General features: G+C 41.5%; 1 protein-coding gene across 1 annotated transcript; it reads left to right on the forward strand.

The window, feature by feature from the left end:
• Nucleotides 1–7,777: 7,777 nt before the first annotated feature.
• LOC307004564 (sterile alpha motif domain-containing protein 3-like) lies at nucleotides 7,778–13,556 on the forward strand (the record flags this gene model as incomplete). Its single annotated transcript, XM_079623880.1, has 9 exons — nucleotides 7,778–7,892; nucleotides 8,859–9,069; nucleotides 9,906–10,067; nucleotides 10,342–10,429; nucleotides 10,543–10,707; nucleotides 11,461–11,664; nucleotides 11,876–12,047; nucleotides 12,158–12,237; nucleotides 13,260–13,556. Exons 2-9 carry the CDS (start codon nucleotides 8,906–8,908, stop codon nucleotides 13,554–13,556), a joined length of 1,332 nt encoding a protein of 443 aa, XP_079480006.1. The 5' UTR covers nucleotides 7,778–7,892; nucleotides 8,859–8,905.
• Between the last annotated feature and the right edge of the window lie 4,220 nt (nucleotides 13,557–17,776).

Below are 17,776 nucleotides of genomic sequence, written 5' to 3' on the forward strand. Positions count from 1 at the left end.
TCTTCCTCTCCTATAGCAACGAATTAATCAAATTTTCCCTCAGGGAGACTACAATGCACTTCCTGATGTGATACTGTATTAGACGGTTGCATAGTTATAATTTTGTCCCTGATATTATCGATCTTATAAGTGAAGAAGTTCATAAAGTCATTACTGCTGTGTCGGCTGTGTTGTGTGTTTACCTGTGTCAGCTGTGTTGTGTGTTTACCTGTGTCAGCTGTGTTGTGTGTTTACCTGTGTCAGCTGTGTTGTGTGTTTACCTGTGTCAGCTGTGTTGTGTGTTTACCTGTGTCCGCTGTGTTGTGTGTTTACCTGTGTCCGCCGTGTTGTGTGTTTACCTGTGTCAGCCGTGTTGTGTGTTTACCTGTGTCAGCCGTGTTGTGTGTTTACCTGTGTCCGCTGTGTTGTGTGTTTACCTGTGTCCGCCGTGTTGTGTTTACCTGTGTCAGCCGTGTTGTGTGTTTACCTGTGTCCGCTGTGTTGTGTGTTTACCTGTGTCCGCTGTGTTGTGTGTTTACCTGTGTCAGCCGTGTTGTGTGTTTACCTGTGTCAGCCGTCTTGTGTGTTTACCTGTGTCCGCTGTGTTGTGTGTTTACCTGTGTCCGCTGTGTTGTGTGTTTACCTGTGTCCGCTGTGTTGTGTGTTTACCTGTGTCAGCTGTGTTGTGTGTTTACCTGTGTCAGCCGTCTTGTGTGTTTACCTGTGTCCGCTGTGTTGTGTGTTTACCTGTGTCAGCTGTGTTGTGTGTTTACCTGTGTCAGCCGTGTTGTGTGTTTACCTGTGTCCGCTGTGTTGTGTGTTTACCTGTGTCAGCTGTGTTGTGTGTTTACCTGTGTCAGCCGTGTTGTGTGTTTACCTGTGTCCCCTGTGTTGTGTGTTTACCTGTGTCCGCTGTGTTGTGTGTTTACCTGTGTCCGCTGTGTTGTGTGTTTACCTGTGTCCGCTGTGTTGTGTGTTTACCTGTGTCCGCTGTGTTGTGTGTTTACCTGTGTCAGCTGTGTTGTGTGTTTACCTGTGTCAGCCGTGTTGTGTGTTTACCTGTGTCCGCTGTGTTGTGTGTTTACCTGTGTCAGCTGTGTTGTGTGTTTACCTGTGTCAGCCGTGTTGTGTGTTTACCTGTGTCCGCTGTGTTGTGTGTTTACCTGTGTCAGCCGTGTTGTGTGCTTTGTGTTTACCTGTGTCCGCTGTGTTGTGTTTATCTGTGTCCGCTGTGTTGTGTGTTTACCTGTGTCCGCTGTGTTGTGTGCTTTGTGTTTACCTGTGTCCGCTGTGTTGTGTTTATCTGTGTCCGCTGTGTTGTGTGTTTACCCGTGTCCGCTGTGTTGTGTGCTTTGTGTTTACCTGTGTCCGCTGTGTTGTGTTTATCTGTGTCCGCTGTGTTGTGTGTTTACCCGTGTCCGCTGTGTTGTGTTTACCTGTGTCAGCCGTGTTGTGTGTTTACCTGTGTCCGCTGTGATGTGTGTTTACCTGTGTCAGCCGTGTTGTGTGTTTACCTGTGTCCCCTGTGTTGTGTGTTTACCTGTGTCCGCTGTGTTGTGTGTTTACCTGTGTCAGCTGTGTTATGTGTTTACCTGTGTCCGCTGTGCTGTGTGTTTACCCGTGTCAGCTGTGTTGTGGGTTTACCTGTGTCAGCTGTGTTGTGTGTTTACCTGTGTCAGCTGTGTTGTGTGTTTACCTGTGTCAGCCGTGTTGTGTGTTTACCTGTGTCCGCTGTGTTGTGTGTTTACCTGTGTCAGCTGTGTTGTGTGTTTACCTGTGTCAGCCGTGTTGTGTGTTTACCTGTGTCCGCTGTGTTGTGTGCTTTGTGTTTACCTGTGTCCGCTGTGTTGTGTTTATCTGTGTCCGCTGTGTTGTGTGTTTACCCGTGTCCGCTGTGTTGTGTGTTTACCTGTGTCCGCTGTGTTGTGTGTGTACCTGTGTCAGCCGTGTTGTGTGTTTACCTGTGTCCGCTGTGTTGTGTGTTTACCTGTGTCAGCTGTGTTGTGTGTTTACCTGTGTCAGCCGTGTTGTGTGTTTACCTGTGTCCGCTGTGTTGTGTGCTTTGTGTTTACCTGTGTTGTGTTTATCTGTGTCCGCTGTGTTGTGTGTTTACCCGTGTCCGCTGTGTTGTGTGTGTACCTGTGTCCGCTGTGTTGTGTGTTTACCTGTGTCCGCTGTGTTGTGTGTTTACCTGTGTCCGCTGTGTTGTGTGTTTACCTGTGTCCGCTGTGTTGTGTGTTTACCTGTGTCAGCCGTGTTGTGTGTTTACCTGTGTCCGCTGTGTTGTGTGTTTACCTGTGTCAGCTGTGTTATGTGTTTACCTGTGTCCGCTGTGTTGTGTGTTTACCTGTGTCAGCTGTGTTGTGTGTTTACCTGTGTCAGCTGTGTTGTGTGTTTACCTGTGTCAGCCGTGTTGTGTGTTTACCTGTGTCAGCTGTGTTGTGTGTTTACCTGTGTCAGCCGTGTTGTGTGCTTTGTGTTTACCTGTGTCCGCTGTGTTGTGTTTATCTGTGTCCGCTGTGTTGTGTGTTTACCTGTGTCCGCTGTGTTGTGTTTATCTGTGTCCGCTGTGTTGTGTGTTTACCCGTGTCCGCTGTGTTGTGTGCTTTGTGTTTACCTGTGTCCGCTGTGTTGTGTTTATCTGTGTCCGCTGTGTTGTGTGTTTACCCGTGTCCGCTGTGTTGTGTTTACCTGTGTCAGCCGTGTTGTGTGTTTACCTGTGTCCGCTGTGATGTGTGTTTACCTGTGTCAGCCGTGTTGTGTGTTTACCTGTGTCCCCTGTGTTGTGTGTTTACCTGTGTCCGCTGTGTTGTGTGTTTACCTGTGTCAGCTGTGTTATGTGTTTACCTGTGTCCGCTGTGCTGTGTGTTTACCCGTGTCAGCTGTGTTGTGGGTTTACCTGTGTCAGCTGTGTTGTGTGTTTACCTGTGTCAGCTGTGTTGTGTGTTTACCTGTGTCAGCCGTGTTGTGTGTTTACCTGTGTCCGCTGTGTTGTGTGTTTACCTGTGTCAGCCGTGTTGTGTGTTTACCTGTGTCCGCTGTGTTGTGTGTTTACCTGTGTCAGCCGTGTTGTGTGTTTACCTGTGTCCGCTGTGTTGTGCTTTGTGTTTAACTGTGTCCGCTGTGTTGTGTGTTTACCCGTGTCCGCTGTGTTGTGTGTTTACCTGTGTCCGCTGTGTTGTGTGTGTACCTGTGTCAGCCGTGTTGTGTGTTTACCTGTGTCCGCTGTGTTGTGTGTTTACCTGTGTCAGCTGTGTTGTGTGTTTACCTGTGTCAGCCGTGTTGTGTGTTTACCTGTGTCCGCTGTGTTGTGTGCTTTGTGTTTACCTGTGTCCGCTGTGTTGTGTTTATCTGTGTCCGCTGTGTTGTGTGTTTACCCGTGTCCGCTGTGTTGTGTGTGTACCTGTGTCCGCTGTGTTGTGTGTTTACCTGTGTCCGCTATGTTGTGCGTTTACCTGTGTCCGCTGTGTTGTGCGTTTACCTGTGTCCGCTGTGTTGTGCGTTTACCTGTGTTCGCTGTGTTGTGTGTTTACCCGTGTCAGCTGTGTTGTGTGTTTACCTGTGTCCGCTATGTTGTGCGTTTACCTGTGTCCGCTGTGTTGTGCGTTTACCTGTGTCCGCTGTGTTGTGCGTTTACCTGTGTTCGCTGTGTTGTGTGTTTACCTGTGTCAGCTGTGTTGTGTGTTTACCCGTGTCCGCTGTGTTGTGTGTTTACCCGTGTCAGCTGTGTTGTGGGTTTACCTGTGTCAGCTGTGTTGTGTGTTTACCTGTGTCAGCTGTGTTGTGTGTTTACCTGTGTCAGCCGTGTTGTGTGTTTATCTGTGTCCGCTGTGTTGTGTGTTTACCTGTGTCCGCTGTGTTGTGTGTTTACCTGTGTCAGCTGTGTTGTGTGTTTACCTGTGTCCGCTGTGTTGTGTGTTTACCTGTGTCCGCTGTGTTGTGTGTTTACCTGTGTCAGCTGTGTTGTGTGTTTACCTGTGTCAGCCGTGTTGTGTGTTTACCTGTGTCCGCTGTGTTGTGTGTTTACCTGTGTCAGCTGTGTTGTGTGTTTACCTGTGTCAGCCGTGTTGTGTGTTTACCCATGTCAGCTGTGTTGTGGGTTTACCTGTGTCCGCTGTGTTGTGTGTTTATCTGTGTCGGCTGTGTTGTGTGTTTACCTGTGTCCGCTGTGTTGTGTGTTTACCTGTGTCAGCTGTGTTGTGTGTTTACCTGTGTCCGCTGTGTTGTGTGTTTACCTGTGTCCGCTGTGTTGTGTGTTTACCTGTGTCAGCTGTGTTGTGTGTTTACCTGTGTCAGCCGTGTTGTGTGTTTACCTGTGTCCGCTGTGTTGTGTGCTTTGTGTTTACCTGTGTCCGCTGTGTTGTGTTTATCTGTGTCCGCTGTGTTGTGTGTTTACCCGTGTCCACTGTGTTGTGTGTTTACCTGTGTCCGCTGTGTTGTGTGTGTACCTGTGTCAGCCGTGTTGTGTGTTTACCTGTGTCCGCTGTGTTGTGTGTTTACCTGTGTCCGCTGTGTTGTGTGCTTTGTGTTTACCTGTGTCCGCTGTGTTGTGTTTATCTGTGTCCGCTGTGTTGTGTGTTTACCCGTGTCCGCTGTGTTGTGTGTGTACCTGTGTCCGCTGTGTTGTGTGTTTACCTGTGTCCGCTATGTTGTGCGTTTACCTGTGTCCGCTGTGTTGTGCGTTTACCTGTGTCCGCTGTGTTGTGCGTTTACCTGTGTTCGCTGTGTTGTGTGTTTACCCGTGTCAGCTGTGTTGTGTGTTTACCTGTGTCAGCTGTGTTGTGTGTTTACCTGTGTCAGCTGTGTTGTGTGTTTACCTGTGTCCGCTGTGTTGTGTGTTTACCTGTGTCATCTGTGTTGTGTGTTTACCTGTGTCAGCTGTGTTGTGTGTTTACCTGTGTCCGCTGTGTTGTGTGTTTACCTGTGTCAGCTGTGTTGTGTGTTTACCTGTGTCCACTGTGTTGTGTGTTGTCTGTTTACCTGTGTCCGCTGTGTTGTGTGTTTACCTGTGTCCGCTGTGTTGTGTGTTTACCCGTTTATAGAAGAGATCTTCTGTATCATTCTTTTTCCCATACCGCTCTTTTAACATGTTATTAATCTAACCTTACGGTAATGGCACACTATTGACATCTTCCTTGGTAGTTTTGTAGTTGGTATGTTTGCGTGGATGTCTTGTCTGTGTCTCTAAGTGCATGTACACACAGAAAAATAGGGGTACTGTTTCTGTACCTTTAAGTAGATTTGCCACGAAAGTACCATGTGAGGTACAGAAAATGGTCCTTAAGGGGACAAATGTGAACCTTTTTTTTAATTTAAAGGTACAAAATCAGTTCTGACAGCAAAGGGTACATAAATGTACTTTTAACAAGCTTAAGGTACAGGCAAATTATGCAGCAAATCAGAGATCACAAAATATTAATTTAAATAGAGAGTTGTGTTTATTTAAAGGAACACTTCACCTCTGGAAAGATGAATGTGTATTTAAAATGGGTCATTTATGTAGAAGAAATGTGAAATTATTTTGGAATTTGGAGCCTTCTAGACTGAGAAAAGCCAGAAAATGTATTTTTGGCTTATGGGGATGAAAGACAACAACTCCCAGAATGCACTTGCTTCGCTGCCCTAGGAGGAGGCCACGCCTACCGGTAAGAGATCGCAGTAAACAACAAGGCTATGCTACTAGTGAGTCTCCGTGAGTCTGCCCAGTATTTTGATGTCGCCCAAAATGTCCAGGATTTGGCTTTTGCGTTCTTCAGTCGCCATTCATCATGTTTACTGTGACGAGCTGGACGAGACTGACGGCCGCGGGAGAACGGCGCGAGGCCGGTGGCGTGATTACTGATGAGGGGCGCCGGCGCCTGTGAGACGCACCGGTCTCGTATCTCTCACGGAGGAGCGGGAATTTTCCTAGCAATGTTAAAACGCACATCAAACGATCACTTGTTTAGCGTTCATGTAAACACTACATTCAGATTCACCAATCGGAATGAATTCAGTTAGATTGAAACAAAAGGTGTGCATGTAAACTATGAATGCGACTGCAGAAAGCACAAAAGCCGAATCCCGGACATTTTGGACCATCTCGACGGCCGGACATGTCCGGGAAAAAGAGGATGGTCACCGCTACTACTCAGCTTTCTCCACAGAATAAGAAACTGTTAGCTTAGCTTCCAAATAAAGAATGGCTGACACTATATGTACATTCTGTGAGTGAGATCCCTCTATGGGCGGGTTGAAAACATGTGGAACAGCGCCTTCTACTGGATAAATGATGAGCTAGTGTTTGTAGTCTTACCCTTATTCAAAGAAATTTGACTTCCTGCTTTTTATGACGCAAAATGACGATTTTTGCGTCATAAAAAGCAGGAAGTGGAACACTTAAATCCTTATTTCTCCCATCTCAGGGGAAAATAAGGGAATAAACCATGACCATTCGAAAATGTGACTGGGTTTCTAAAGATACAAAGTCTAATGCAAATGGGTGAAGTGTTCCTTTAAGTAAAAAGGTTACTGGGAAGTTTCCTTACAATTATTTACCAGTATGGCCTATATAATTCATTAATAACTTTCAGCTAGTCATTACTTTGCATTGTTTTTATGCAAATTATAACGGGATAGATTTAAAATACCATATCAATCATAATATGGTCTATTCAACTACCAAGAATATAATCCATTTCACACACTGGTAAACTCCCTGTAAATTACCTGTGAACAGGACATATAAAAATACTGGTAAATTAGTTCTGGCAATCTTGTGTGAATCTTGAGCATATTTACAAAAACAATTAAACATGCCGTTTACTGGTATTATTTTTTGAAAGGGGATTATCAATCTCGCATCATTGTTTTTTGAAAGAACACCGTTTCTATAGCAACCGGGGTTTTTTTAACGGCAGCTGCGATGACGCGATTACTTTACCAATCAGCGATTGGCTCTTCTATTGAGAAGGCGCGAAATCAAGTCGCCATAAATGCGAGTTGCATTTCTCTAATGCACCAGTAGTCATAGGAGTGCGTGAAATGAGTGAAAATGTCGGTTAATTGAACTACTTCAAAAAACAAAACAAAATCACGGCACTAGGTCGAGGTTTATGAACGTTAAGATCGCGTCGTTTAGACAAAGCAGCATTCTGTGTGAACGGCCCATTACGAGCACTAACGTTATTTCAAGGTACGTCACTCCATTTCGTCCCGCGTGACGTCCCGTCATTTGGAGCAGCCATCTTGACGGAATAGAAAATGCTAAACCGCGGGTGATACTACCATAGACATGTATAGAAAGGCTAGATGGCTTACCGGCGCTGAGAGCCAATGAGACCCGACGACGTCACACGGCGGCCATCTTAGGACAGGACCGCTCGTCCAGTTATAACATTAAAGTCTATTGTGCATGTAGTGCTGAAATAACTATATTTTGCTCAATTTTCAACCGATTTTCAAACGGCTTGGTGTGTCATAAACGTCAGGGATGCGGCTATTTAACTGCCTACTTGTGAAAAATTATAGCCTTGGAGTTTATTAAACCTCGGCATCAGCACAAATCATAGCCACGTTAATAAGGTTTGTAATAAACCAAACCGTTTGTAAATCCGTCAAGAATTCAGCAAGTTACGAGCATTTTAGTTGGCGTATGTCACTCACCTTCCGTCCACAGCAGCAGGGAGCAGCAGCGCAGTCTCCTGACCTAAGATGGCCGCCAAGTGACGACACAGCTGACTCCGCCTTGAGCCATCTAGCCTTTCTATACATGTCTATGGATACTACAGCTCGTCGCAAAATATTCCTATCATGCCCGAGCGATGCTGTGCAGTTGGATGCGATCAGATACGTGATCATACAAAAGGAATATCTTTGTACCGTATCCCAAAAGAAATAAAACGGAGAAACAAGTGGTTGGTGGCAATAAACAGGTGATTTTGTTTTGTGTTTTCCCCTGTAAACTCAGTTAAAAAATTATTACAGCTAACGTTACTATAATTTGGTGATAAAAATACGTTACATTGACCACCCTTTGCGGTGATGATGATTGAAAAATCCTTCCCCGCTGGCGTCCAAATAAAAGAGTTGCTGACCCATCCGGACTCGTGATACCGATAGCCTTCTAACGTTAAGCTTTTGTATGCTTTTAATGAAGCTCCGGTGTAACTTAGCGTGATGGGAAGTGAATAATGTTAGCTGTAAATGTCACCGAACTCAATGTCAGAAAGTTTTTCTACACATTTTAATGCCTGTAAAAAGAACTTGTGGTGCTTCATATGGATCTATGATTCCTAATTTCTTTATCTTCCTCTTGTATCTTTTTGTGATGCTAATAAGTGCGATGACATGACGTGAAGTTAGCTGACGGCCGCTGTGCTAATAATAGTGGTGGGGGAAAAAATAGATTCTGTTCAATATCGAGATATTTTGCGCACGCAATTATATCAATACTGTAGTGCAAAGTATTGCAATATTTAGGCTAATTATAAAATAATTATACTAATAATATTAGTAGCTGACGGCTGTATTCCATCAAAATGGCGGACACACGGCTAGGGGTCACGTGACTGGGAGATCCCTATAGCAACCAGAGTTTCAGTGGCAGCACCAGTGAATGATTAGATAACTTCATTAGTCATGGATGGGTATTTATTTGGACTTAACGTTAACTTACTTGCCCTATTTTGCACTTTGTCCCATTCATAAATAATATAAGTGCACCGTATTTGGTTTAACTCAGTTTAGCAGTTCAGTTCACAGTTGAGTTAACGTTAAGCTAGACCTCCATTTTCTGTCGATTCTTGTTTTCCACACATTTGCACGCAAGTTATTTAAGTCTCTGTGTGTTTTACATTTATTAGTCTATTTAATTTTGTTGTAATTTTGCGTTTGTTCAGAAAATGACGTGGATGGAGAAACAGTGGACTGTGGACTCACCGAAGCCATGGTTGGCTACCTGTTTGATGGTTCCTTCAAAAAGCAACTAAAATTTCAACAATTTGTACGCCAATACAAGGAGACTGAGACCACTGTTGTATTAGAGCCGGTACCAGTCGAAGTTGCTCAGTCTTCGGAAGAACTCCAGCCTCATCCATTCACTGATCCAAGGTAAGGGCAGCATTATGAGGGTCCCGTTTTGGTAAATGTATTCAACAAGATAAATTTGTAACTGTTTAACAAGAGTTTCTCTGCTCATTTGGGCTTTTGCTGGATGGTGAATTATCTCTTTTTATGCAATAGGATCCACCCACAATTGACCCTTTGCAGGGAGTTTGATTGATAGGTGATCTGACCAATCATAATCCGCCATTTTTGTCCGACAAAGCAATCAGGAGAGTTAGTAGATTAACATTGGAGGCAGGGCTGGGCGATATGGCCAAATAAAATTATCACGATAATTTTTTTTATATCAGTCGATATCGATAATTACCACGACAAATGTCAAATCTTTATTTCTTTCAAGTTTAAAGCCAGATTTTTGTCCTAAGTGAAAGTTAGGAGCAAAAAGAAACCAGAGCGTTAATTGTGGTTTTAAACTACTCTTTATTGTCAAACACATCATGACAAACACTCGTCAACATTCAAACATTTGTCATTTTTCCTTAACAAAATAAATATCTTAATAGAAAAAAATAAATTCTTAGTTTCTGCATGTGCTAATTTTTATTTGGTAAAATCTAATATTCTGACTGTTTGAGTTTTATTAAAATTAACAATTGGTCATCCAGCATCATGCATTTAGATCATGATAACCACAGATAAAACCATCGCCTACAGCACCCTCACTATCATGGCAACATGTTACTTTATGGTTTCTATGGTATTTATGAAAACTGCGTGAGAACTTGGTGTGGTGTGGCTTGTCGGACATAGCAACAGTAACTAAAGGGGCAGGTCTTTGCGAACGGTCAATTGGTAACTGATGTATTGATGTTGTATTGCAGTGTTGAAGCAGCTCACAGGAGACTACCCCTTGTTACTGTCATTCCAACCTTTCCCAAAGATGTGCAGGCGAGACTTGACACCAAGGAACCGTGTCACACAATTCCAAAAGTACGCAACAAAATAATCAGAACGTTGTATGAAATGATGGCAGAATACACCCTGTAAGTATATCAATTATTACCACATCTGCTAATACAACTATACTACTTAAAGGGTTAGTTCACCCAAAAATGAAAATTTTGTCAGTTATTACTCACCCTCATGTTGTTCCAACTCCGTAAGACTTTCCTTCATCTTCGGAAGACAAATTAAGAAATTAATTACTGACGAGTTTTCATTTTTGAGTTTTCAACCCTTTAAGATCAATTCACAATCTATGTAGACCATTAGACATAACCAAAAGATTGATTTCGTTTTTTTCTGCCTTTGTGCTAGGTATCCAACTAATGCAGAGTATATTCAAGTTGCCAAGGCACTGATTGTGAAATACCCTTTCCTGAGAGATAAGGAGGGAAATGGCTATGTAAGTTGCATTGTTTTTAAGTCATTGATTGATATGTTTACACAATCCTCAATATATTGTTACTTAATCTTAACTTGCTGGAAAATGTCAAAAAATCATGTGTTTTTTACTAGCACACCTGGCACATGTCCCTAAAGAGGAAATTTAAAGCAGAACGTGCACCACTTGTCAGCGACAGCGAAGTCAGAAAGCTGAAAGAGAAGTTTGGCCATTCAAAACAGCCCAGATCCACCAGTGCATCTACAAGTTTGTGTCGAAAGTCAGCTAGTGTAGCATATGTAAGCCCACTGCCATATACATACATACACACACACACACACACACACACACACACACACATATATATATATATATATATATATATATATATATATATATATATATATATATATATATAAGGGCTGGGTAATATGGCCAAAAAAAATGATCACAATAATATTTTTTATATCAGTCGATATCGATAATTATCACAATAAATGTCAAATCTTTATTTCTTTCAAGTTTAAAGGCAGATTTTCTCCTAAGTAAAAGTTGTAGAAACCAGAGCGTTAATTATGGTTTTAAACTACTCTTCATTGTCAGAACATATCATGACAAACACTTATCGTTTTATAGCTTGTTGGACATGGCAACAGTAACTAAAGGGGGCGGGTCTTTGCGAACAGTCAATTTGGAGACAATGAACATATAACCGTTGTGCCGTGATGCTTATATTTATCACGCAGTAAAAATTAAAACGTAAGCGTAGCCCATGCCTGTAATGTATATCAGAAATGTGTTTAAAAATCATATCACCGTTATTGAGAAATTATATCGTGATACATATTGATATTGAATTATTGTCCAGCCCTAACTTCACTCTTTCACTGACTGAACATTAGGTCTCCTTGTTCATGCAATGTTCATTTATATTTTATTTATCTAAAAAACCTTGTTGTTTAATGAGTGTGCAAACTTTTTGCATGTATCTATCTCTGTCATGATCATCTGTCACAGTCTAAGAATTATTTGTTTCTGTTGTTCTGACAAAGGAAACTTGTGTTGGGGAAGATTTAACATCTGTTGAGGCCCATGTGAACGTGCTAAAAAATGAGTATCGGAAGACGCATCCAGATATATTGACTGTCAAAGACCGCATGGCACGAACATTCTCCTGGAGACGCCGGGAAATCATGGCAGGAATGTCTGTGGAGGATGTACTCACAAAATATCCATTCTTAAGAATGCCTGCTGGAGTGAGTATAGTGAAAACACCTGAATGTTACATGGGAGCAATATATTATAATTTTGGAAATTGTGAAATTGAAGACATCTCGACTTCTGTCTCTGAAAACAAGGAAAATAAAAAATTCTGAAAATATCTTCTAAAAGCTACAGTACAGAAACCTAATGCTTTCAGTCATAAGAATGAAAAATGTTAATCATGTGTTCATGTATATTCTACAGTTTTTTGATGAGATTGAGCGAATACATCCTTCACCAAGCAGCTTCTGTCATCGATTTAGAGAGGGTTTTGCCAGTGTTCTGCCTAATGTGCTGAAACTAGCCAAGACCAAATCCCCCCTAGCAAAACACTACACCGAAGCAAGACAAGATGCCCTGGCTGACGATATACCAGGTAGAGACAGTCAACTTGCTAGTGAACCTCACTATAATATCTGTAATTTACTTTGCCACATTCCAAAATGTTTTTGATTGTGAATGTAGGATATTTTTCCAATATTGCAGGAATTGATTTGAGGGCTGGGCTTATCCTCTTGCCATCCATCTTCAGAGAAAAGATTGAACACTACATTACTGTGAGAGAGGTAGGCTTCTGAATTAGCCTTTCAAATTTGCCGGTCTGAGTGCAAAGCGGTGCCAGCACCTCTGACTGATCTCCTTGTCCGTTTCAGCTGGTTTTAGTCACCGTTAGCTGGCTCTGAACGAAAACGCGTTGTGGAAACGAGTGCTTTTTGTCCCTCTCTGCTATTATAGTTTTTAAATATGGCGGAACGACATGGAAGCCTCCTTGGACTTAACCGTTCAATGTAAATAAAGAAGATATTCTAAAGCTTACAAAGATAACTACGATCATTGGCAGAGGTCATTTGACACGAATGAGGACATATTTATGAATAAAGACATTGATTTTGACTAATAAAATACTTAAACTGCACATTGTACCTTTTAAATACAATTACAAAATATGAATAATAATATCACTAAAATGATATAGGCCTAATAACAGTCTAGTTCACAAACACACCACAAATGTGCAGTGGCAATTTACTCACACCACAAATCTGCCATCTGCGAAAATCAAAAGCAGCTTAAAAAAAATTGTTTAACAAGAAATATTATATTTTTTTCACTGTCATTAATGTAGGTCCACAAGATAAATAGTAAGCCAGTAAATTAAGATCCGAACAGCTAGGATATATCCATCGTCTCTGAGAGAACGTGCCGTTAATACAGCGACAGATGCTGAAAGCTCAGTCTGTTTCTGCTTTAAATTGTAGGCAGTGAAATGTTCAATACAATTTCCAAATAAATCCACCTTATGATTAACTGTAAAATGTAATCTTGTTCAAATATTTTCATGTAACATTTTATTCTGCTGTATTTTAGCCCATTTGTTACAAATCTTAAAATAGGCTAATGGTTTAGAAGACAACTCGTATAATGTGAACTTTACACATTAACCTTCTAATTGCTTTTGCAGTTTTGCACTGTATGTAGCTGTACTGTGCCATGAAAGAGGCCGTAACAAAACTATGACAAGTGCTTACAATAAAAATGCCAATAAACTAATTTACTTGTTTATTTGAAAATCTGTTTTCTTATGTAGGGAGACCCTACTTCACCCTTTCCAACCATACAGCTGATGGATAAAGACTGGAAAACGGCGATCATTGGAAGAGGGCTTAGTGTGGTGAATGTAGACGGAATGGATGTGTGCCAGTGCACCAGCCTTGATGAAGCCTTCATAACAGCCTTCTGTATGTACTTTATTTTCAACATTGCTTATCCTCCACCCCTGAAAAACACACTGACTTTCCTTCAGAGGCGCATTGTCAACATCGTGGAAGAGGGAGACAAGCCACTGCCAGTAACTTTACTCCATATGATCAACCTTTTGTATTAGATCCTCATCATGCCTCAACTGTACCATTGCCCAAAGTGCACTCGAAGGACATTCACTCTTGTGAAGTTAATCCAACATGTTGGAGTTGTACATGCCATGCCCATGAACCAAATTTTAATATCACTTGTAGTATAGATCACTGCCAATCAACTTTTTCAAGATTCCATTCTTTTAGAAAACATGTGTACAGGAAGCACAGATGCCTTTTTAGACAATCTGATGACACAAATGACTGTCCCATTGAAGCAGTACAGCAACACAGCTTGAACCTGGATCAGCAAACTTCTGAGACTGAACCAAATTCTTCTAATCCTCAAGTAGTTGTGCCACTTTTAGATAAACAATTAGAAGATTTCCGAGATAATCTGTTTGGATTCATTCTTAAATGCAGAGAGAAAAAGCTTCTACATTTGTCAGTCCAACAAGACATTGCAGATGATGTCAAATTTCTCTTTACTTTTTTCAAAGAAAACTATGATTCTTTTATTTCTTATCATCTCGAAAATAGTGGTTTTGATATTTCAAAGTGCCCTGAACTTCAGCAGGTTTTGCACTCACCAGATTTATTTGATAAAGCTTTTGAGGTGGTTTGTTCTCCGCAAATGATTAAAGAACACTGTAAGGCTAAGATGGACTACACAGAGCCTGTACACTACACACTGAGAGGCCCTTCAGGGCACAAAATAGGAGCCTATTCTTATGTTCCCATCTCTGAAGTTTAAAAAAAATACTGTTCCCATGAAGATGTCTGGAATCAAATACTGTCTGAAAATAACAAGGTTCAAGATGAACTGTTTCTGATGGACTATAAAGATGGACTTTATTTTAAGGAACATTTGTTTTTTAAAGAACATCCAGATGCTTTAAGACTTCATTTGTATGAAGATGAATTGGAAATAGTTAACCCTTTAAGTTCTAAGAGAATGAGGTACAAGTTGTGTGCATTTTATTACACTGTTGGAAATGTAGGTGGAAAGTATAGATCTCATCTTAAGCATATTCACTTGGCTCTGCTGGTTCGTCATTCACATTTGAAAGAGTTTGGTATGGACGTCATATTAAAACCATTGATGGATGACCTAGAACGGCTTTCAACTGAAGGCTTCACTGTTAGTGTCTGTGGAACAGAACACAAAGTTTATGCTGCTTTAGCAACGGTTTCTGCTGACAATCTGTCATCCCATATGATTGGTGGCTTCCGCATGCGTTTTAACTCCGGTCGAATTTGTCGCTATTGTATGGCAACACATTCAGAAATTAATCAACAATTCCAGGAAGATAGTTTTGTTCTGAGAACGACTGAAGTCCACGAATATCATCTCCAGTGTGTCCAGCATAACAAAGAAAATGTTGCTTTGTATGGTGTACGTGGAACTTGTTCATTTGATGCGCTAGGTTATTTTGATGTGACCAAGTCTTTGCCCCCAGACATCATGCATGATTTGTTGGAGGGAGTTTTTCCACTGACATTGAAGCATGTTATTTGCGAAGCTCATAAACAAAAGCATATAACTATAACTGAGCTAAATGAAGAGCTTAAAAAAAATCTCTTTTGGTCAGAATGACAAGGCCAATAAGCCTGTTCTGTTGTCAGAACGACTTCAAACTTCAGGGATCATAGGAACAGCTACTCAGAAATGGTGTCTTTTTAGGTTGTTGCCATTTATAATGGGCCATCGTGTTCCTCCTGGTAGCAGATATTGGCACGTGTTCTTATTATGTAAAGAGATTGCAGATATTGTCATGGCAGCTAAATTGAGGAAAGATGAACTAGCAAATCTAGAAGTACTTGTACACACATCCCTTTCAGAGATGACAGAAGTATTCGGAAATGTTTTAACCCCTAAATGTCACTATCTTATACATTATCCCAGATTAATGTTAATGTATGGTCCACTTCGTTCTCATTGGTGTATGAGATTCGAAGGAAAACATCAATATTTCAAGAATCTGAATTCTAATTGTCGAAGTTTTGTAAATATAACAATGACGCTGAGCAATCGTCACCAGTTCAAACAATGCTGGGAACATTCATCAGTCAATATCTTGGGTGATTGTAAGTAAGTAAGTAAGTAACATTTATTTATAAAGCACTTTTCACAGATAAAATCACAAAGTGCTGTACAATGGAATAGATAAAACAAATAATATAAAATATACAAATGTAAAATTAAAGTGACACTAGTGAAAACCCATCAACCAAAAGCCTTCATAAACAAACATGTTTTCAGATCCTTTTTAAAAGAGATAACAGAGTCTGCCAGACGCATGGACAAGGGCAGGGCGTTCCACAGTCTGGGAGCAACAGACTGAAAAGACAGATCCCCTCGGGTCTTATAACGAGTCTTAGGGACTGTAAGCAGGTTCTGGTCAGAGGACCGGAGACTGCGGCCGCAGGAATACGGCTTCAAAAGGTCCAGGATGTACTGTGGGGCCTGACCATTTAAGGCTCTGAAAGTGAGCACTAAAATTTTAAAATCAATCTTGAAGTTTACAGGGAGCCAATGGAGAGCCGACAAGACTGGAGTGATATGAGACCTTCGAGGGGCACCTGTTAAAAGTCTAGCAGCAGAATTCTGAACAATTTGCAATTTGTTCAGAGCAGACTTATTCATATAGGTGTAAACAGAGTTGCAGTAGTCGAGTCTTGTTGATATAAAAGCGTGAATTATCATTTCCAGATCCTTTTTTGACAACATTTTACGGATTTTAGAGATGTTCCTAAGATGATAAAAACAATTTCGGACGAGCTGTTTTGAGTGTGTCTCCAAAGACATGGCCTGGTCAAACACAACCCCCAGGTTTCTGATGCTGGATTTGACAGAGGAGCCCAGAGAGCCAAGATGCTGTTGGATCAGCGGGATCTTATGATCTGGCGCAAAAATCAGCGTTTCAGTCTTGTTCGAATTTATCTGCAAGTAGTTAGTGGCCAGCCAATCTTTAATGGAGGACACACACTCTAGGAACAAAGATAAACGATGGAACTCAGCATCATTAAAAGAACAGTACAACTGGACATCGTCAGCATAGAAGTGATATGATACATCCTTGAAACAACCGATAATTTGACCTAGTGGCAAAATGTACAGTAAAAACAAAATAGGACCCAAAACAGACCCTTGTGCCACTCCGCAGGACAAATTAGACACATCAGACTGTACATTGTTTACAGCAACTTTAAAGGTTCTGTCATGAATATAGGAAGAGAACCACTGAAGGACAGATCCTGATAATCCCATCTCATTATGAAGCCGATTGATCAGTATACTGTGATCCACGGTGTCAAAAGCAGAAGTCAAATCAAGAAGTACAAGTACAGTGTAGCGGCCAGAGTCTGCTGCCATCATCACATCACTAGAGACTCTTATAAGGGCTGTTTCAGTGGAGTGTGATTTCCTAAAACCAGACTGAAAAGTATCAAACAAGTTGTGCTGCTCCATAAAGGAGGTCAGCTGGCATGCCACTACTTTGTCCAAAATTTTGGAGATAAATGGAAGTTTAGAGATGGGCCTATAATTATTAGGTTCCAAAGGGTCAAGATTGGGCTTTTTAAGGATCGGATTTACCACAGCGTGTTTGAAGTAGCTGGGAACTGAGCCAGATCTAAGTGACAGATTAATTATTTTTACCACGCAGGGGCCGACAATATCAAACATTTTCAACAATAAAGTTGTTGGGACAATGTCAGTGGGGCTCGAAGCCGGTTTCATATTTCCTGTTATGGTCTACACATCCTGTAGGCTGACAGGAGTGAAGGACGACCAAGACGACCCCGATGAGAACTCAGTAGAACAAACACTAATGAGTGGAGGATTAACACTGGCTCTAATGTTGTGTACTTTGTTAAAAAAAAACGACAAAAAGTTGTTACAGTCCTCATGTGTGTACACAGGCACAAGAGGAGCCGAGGGTGCAGTAAGATTTTCAATGGTGTCAAACAAGACTTTTGGATTTTTCTTATTTCCGGACACAAGATTAGAAAAATAAGCTGAGCGGGCCTGCTTTATCAATTCATTGAGTTCCAGCATCATGTCTCTCAAATAGAGTCTGTGTACCACTAATTTAGTGGCTTTCCACAGGCGCTCTGTCTTCCGACATTTTCTCCTAAAACTACAAATATTATCATTTATCCATGGGAGCGCCCTTTTCTGTGACCCTGAAATCTTTTTAACAGGCGCTACCATATCCAAAACTGACAGACAGTGATTGTTGAAACTTTG

This window comes from Phoxinus phoxinus (genome assembly GCF_949152265.1).
Source record: "Phoxinus phoxinus genome assembly, chromosome: 9".
Lineage (NCBI taxonomy): Eukaryota > Metazoa > Chordata > Actinopteri > Cypriniformes > Leuciscidae > Phoxinus > Phoxinus phoxinus.